The 5,256-nt window shown below is 42.3% G+C and overlaps 1 protein-coding gene across 1 annotated transcript in view; it reads right to left on the reverse strand.

The window, feature by feature from the left end:
* Positions 1 to 3,394, reverse strand: part of LOC118410074 (protein PRRC1-like) — a 10,190-nt gene extending 6,796 nt beyond the window's left edge. The window contains exons 1-2 of the mRNA XM_035811556.1: positions 3,324 to 3,394; positions 711 to 860 (exon numbers count right to left, since the gene is read on the reverse strand). Coding sequence (XP_035667449.1) covers positions 711 to 813 — 103 coding nt within the window. The 5' untranslated portion in view covers positions 814 to 860; positions 3,324 to 3,394. The remainder of the gene's footprint in view (positions 1 to 710; positions 861 to 3,323) is intronic.
* Positions 3,395 to 5,256: the final 1,862 nt, after the last annotated feature.

Here is a 5,256-nt window from a genome sequence, read left to right on the forward strand (position 1 = left end):
TGACTGACAGTGTGTGTTTCATACAGTACAGTCACTAGGTTAAATACTCTTCATAATTCATAAATCTGCACCATTGTCAGCTCCAAATTTTTTCTAATTTGAAATTATCTCAATTTTCAAAGAAACTTCTTACAATTTGGCAAGATGGACCAAGGGCAATATAAATTCAGGCCTGGTAGTCTGTTATTGCTTCTGGCAACTTTGGTGAAGTCCATGTAGAATGATATCAGATTAGTAATACGGTCAAACCTGCCCAAGACGACCACCCGGGGGACCAGGCAAAAGCAGTCGATTTGGTCAGGTGGTCGGTTAGAAGAGTATCGACTCACAACAAGCCCGATACATAGCTTCAATGGTTTCCGTTGTGTTTCATGGCAAATACCAAGCACACGCAAATGCATCCGCCGCCATCTATATTTTGAACATAACATCGTAATTGTAGTCAAATTCCGACGCAGACTGGTTGAATTCGGCACAAAATAGCGCTAGTTATCATTCAAAATCAATGACACCTCAAGATTTGAAAATAACGCGGTCGTTATGGGCAGGGACTTGGTCCCAATTTTTGGCGGTCGCGTTGGCCAGGTGGTCATTGTCAAGATGTTGCTTAATGCTTACGTCAATGGGGAAAATTTTCGGGACCGAGAAAAAGCGGTGGTTGCTAAGAAGTGGTGGTTGCTTGGGCAGGTTTGCCTGTAGTACTGACTCACCAGGGGCTGCAGCTGTGGCACTGCTGGTAGGTGGCGCTGCTGTGCTGACAGGGGGGAGCGGGCTGACCGCTGGACTGTCCTCCCCGCTTACTTCTTCCATCATCTTGACGCAGTGTTGGTACGTACACGGTGTGGGGAGGGGGGTGCTACCTGCAGGATGTGGAAATTAAATGTGGAAAAAAATCTTTCAATTCTTTCAAACTGGGTTTTCATAGTAATTATAAGCTGACTTATGAATATATCTATTACTGAATGAATATATTCAAAAAATGAAAGCACTGTACTCAACCCCCCCCCCACCACTCTCATCCATTCACTCTCATCAACTCACTTTCACATTGTCTATCTCTCTTTCTCACTCACTCACTCACTCACTCACTCACTCACTCACTCACTCACTCTCCCACTTACTCACTCACTCACTCACTCTCCCACTCATTCACTCACTCACTCACTCACTCTCCCACTTACTCACTCACTCACTCTCCCACTCATTCACTCACTCACTCACTGACTCCCACTCATTCACTCACTCACTCACTCACTCATTTTGACTTACTTAAACTCATCCACTCGCTCAATCACACTTCAATCACACTCACTCAAACTCACAAGCTACATACAATCAAAAGGCAACTGTTATTTCTATACACTCTGACCTGACAGTGCCTACAGTTTTAGATCCAGACCCCAGTTCCATATATTCTTGATTTAACAGTACCACGGTGGAACGCATTGCCAGAAGAAGTGGTCACAGCACCAACAGTTAACAGCTTTAAGACGAGGCTAGATAGGGCCATGGAAGATCATCCTGTCATGTCAACTATAAAGCTCTGGACAAACCACACAAACCAACTATGACTCACTGTATGCTGACTGAAGAGAAATAAGGAGTTCAAGAGGAGCAGTTTCAACTGGAGTGAGACTCCTGCCTAACCGAAGAACTCTACTCTACTCTACTCTACTAATAATAATCACCAGGTGTATTTTGCCAGCTAGTAGGTACCCAAATTATGAGTAATGAGGCTGTTTAACGTGGTCAAGGCACCTCCTCCAGCACGGGACCCCCGTTTTACGTCCCTCCCGGAGGACGATTTCGTGGAAAGCTTCGTGACGCTACAGCAATGCGGTCGTCCTTGGTTGGGGGTCTCCCATCCAAGAACTGACCGGACTGCCAATTGCTTAACTTCCGATCTCGAGATCAAGGGATCGGGTGTACCAACGCGCCACGCGGCCGTACTCTACTCTACTCTAGTACAGTGACTTAATTTTAGCGACCTTAGCGGTACAGTGCTCGGACCGACACTAAAATTTCATGGACACAATTATTTGATCACTGTGCAAGAAACTTGTTCTCTCCACTAAGACTTATTGCCATGAGCTACTCCTTTTCAATCCTACTCTCCAAGCAGATGTTGGGGGGAGTGCGGACAGAAAAAAGTCACAAACTTCCCTGCCAACCTCTGCTTGGAAAGTACTTTTCCCAAACAGGTAAATTACCTACCGCAATATTAAACGATTTTATAGTACTTAACGCTATGTGTCTGTAAATATTATAACTACCGATTTACATACATGAACTTTATTGCACGACATTTGCACATGGTACAAAGTATGGCAACGAATATTACACAAAGTACAAAGATAGGTATAAAGAATAAGTCTTAACATCCTAATTAACATAATGAGGGCTAACACAAGTCTTTGATATAAGATAACAATGGAGTTGGGCTAATCATTAGATTCATTATTTTTTCTAATAGCAAAGCAGTCTTTGATATATTTGCCTATCTTTGCATTATGGGATTTGTGGCATCTAAAGATATATACAAATCTGTCTGTAACATCGATTCTCTTGAAATCTGCTGTACTGGATTCGAGAAATGTGAATAATTCATTACGTAAAATAGCGTATCTAGAACATTCCATTAAGAAGTGAAATTCATCTTCAATATGCTTTGGACAGAAAGGGCAGAACCTTTGGTCAGGGGCTATATTGTAGTATCTGCCTGTTTCAATATTCAATTTATGGCTACTGATTCTGAACTCAGTTATCGCTTTTCGAATTTCAAAATTATTTATATCATGAAGGTATGTTTCTTGCTCATAACATTGTTTTGACTTGCTAAGAAAAGACAGTTTTGAATTGTTTTCAATAGAATTAAACCACTTCTGTATATATGTATCTTGTAGCCGGAGGCGCATATATGTTAAGGGACCTATCATGATTCCACTTTCTGAGTGACTTTATCCCACATAACTGAAGATACTTTATAAACTTCTACCAGCAATGGCATCATCAAAGAGGTTGGTATCAAGGAGATCTCTACTATATATGTAACATTACATCAAGGAAGTTTAACCTCTTTGGTTATATGTAGCGATGCTATAGAGTTGGCAAAACCTCAAAATAGGTGGAAAGCCGAAAGCCATTCGATTTTTTTTATAGAGTAGAGCAAGTTTAGAACTCTGAAACATTATTATAATCTGAAAATAATACAATGTCACTCAAATTGTACAACAGCTGCGTTGGGTCTTTAACCAGAAAAGCGATAACAGTACAAAAATAGCGCTGAAAAACTAAAAATTCATCCAGAATTGTGAAAAACTCACCTCCGTCTGTCTGCTTCTAAGTATAAATATGGCCGCCAGAAGTTGGACTGCCTCACTCAGATGTAGGGGTGAAAGATCAAACCATAGTGAAATAAACACAGAAGTCTTACAAAGTCTATCGGTATGATATACGTAAAGATATAAACAAAGTGAAAGAAGATATATCCACTTGATTTAAACGCATAAATGGTCATACTTATTTGCGTATCATTCGCACACATACTATGACGTGGTATGGAGTTTTACCTGAAACTTAGTGCACCGTTCCCAAACAGTGCACGTCACCATGCCACGTCGGTTCGGCAGCAGGCGCACACAGACAGGGTCGGTTAGTTAATGAGTTAACTTATAACCAAGTCCTCCTTACATAGTAAATGTCCAGGGAGGATATTTTGTAATCTAGATGTAAAACAAAAACGGGGAACATCCAGCAAGGACAGTCTGTCTCCAACAACGACGCCGTGCGACTTTCTCTTATTTTACATCACGAGATTCACGACTCAGTTTCAGTAACATAATAATTAATGTTACTCAAGCAACTGGAAATTATAGAAAAGCTACTTAAGCAACGTCATTTTCTTGAATACCTGTTATCTTGTTTTTCTGTTACCTGGATGTCATAGTTAGCCGACTGATTCAGGTGGAATAAGTGTGGCAATAAGAAACTATTGCAATGGCAACGGTTTTATTGTTTATATTATTAAGTATTAATGACTGTCGTTGTAGGTGTGCTCTATCCTTTCGCCTGCTGTAAATTGTTCCCTAATTTATATAATTAATGAGAAATTATTATTATAGTGTGAAATGACAAAAATTCCATTCTTGCGACATTTGGTAGCATGTAAATTAGGATGTCATTTGCATAATCTATGAGAAAATGCTACAATAACTTTCTTAACTAAGACATTCATACCTTGAACTTAATTCCATGCAGATTAAACACTATTTTGTCCTTTTGATTCCCACTGTATGATTTTCAAATTCGCCGTACTCGTCGTCCTGAGAAGTCGTAGAATTTTGAAGCAGGTCATGACAGAACCGCCCGCCCACAAGGACAGAACCATTTCCGACAGCCGAATATTGTACGACACATGCACGACTAATAAGTCAAGAATGCCTTGTTTGCAATCATACTATGATCGTACGACGGGTGTGCCCGGGCTTACTATTAACGTTGCACACCCCAGTTCTTCCGCGACCGGGGTCCGAGGTAGTACGCAACAAAAAAGTGACGAAAGGCTTCCGAGGGCCTATGTTTGAGTTGGCATTTCTCATTATTTACTGGGAAACAACATTAAACGCTAACATGGCTGAAAAGCGTAGCAAATGGTGTGTTTTGGGTACAAATTGTGTTTCGGCCCGACTCTCATTTCCGGATATTCATGCGCCTAGGCGCCTTCAATGTATAAAACAGGCCCGTGACCTAGATTGACCTCTGAAGCGCTGTGTTAGTTTAAGCCTTGTTGCAATGCCGCGCGCCGTGGATGATTAAAAAAACGGTCGCACATGGCCTCGCCGCTCTTAAGGGCTCTTAAAAGAACCTCTCCCCATTGCAATGCATTGAGCGGGGTTCTTTTACTCCTATTTTTTATATACCAAGGAAGTGCCGCCGGCTTTTAGCACCAAGACATGCCCGTCGCCCGTCCGCATCGACCTAGCGCGAAAGATCCGGCCCCTGCGGCCGTCTGAGCGCATGAGGCGGTGATACCGGGTGTTCACCTGTCCAGGCCTATGACGTCATCATGGCCTTGAGAACCACGGAAGGTATAATCGCAACATATGACGAGAAAGAGACGTCTATCCCCCAAACTATGGTGCCTATCCCCAGCACCTTGGTCAGAGGCATGGCTGGGGACACACGGCGGTCGCACATGGCCTCGCCGCTCTTAAGGGCTCTTAAAAGAACCTCTCCCCATTGCAATGCATTGAGCGG

The sequence above is a fragment of the Branchiostoma floridae genome, chromosome 2 (assembly GCF_000003815.2).
Source record: "Branchiostoma floridae strain S238N-H82 chromosome 2, Bfl_VNyyK, whole genome shotgun sequence".
NCBI classification, from domain to species: domain Eukaryota; kingdom Metazoa; phylum Chordata; class Leptocardii; order Amphioxiformes; family Branchiostomatidae; genus Branchiostoma; species Branchiostoma floridae.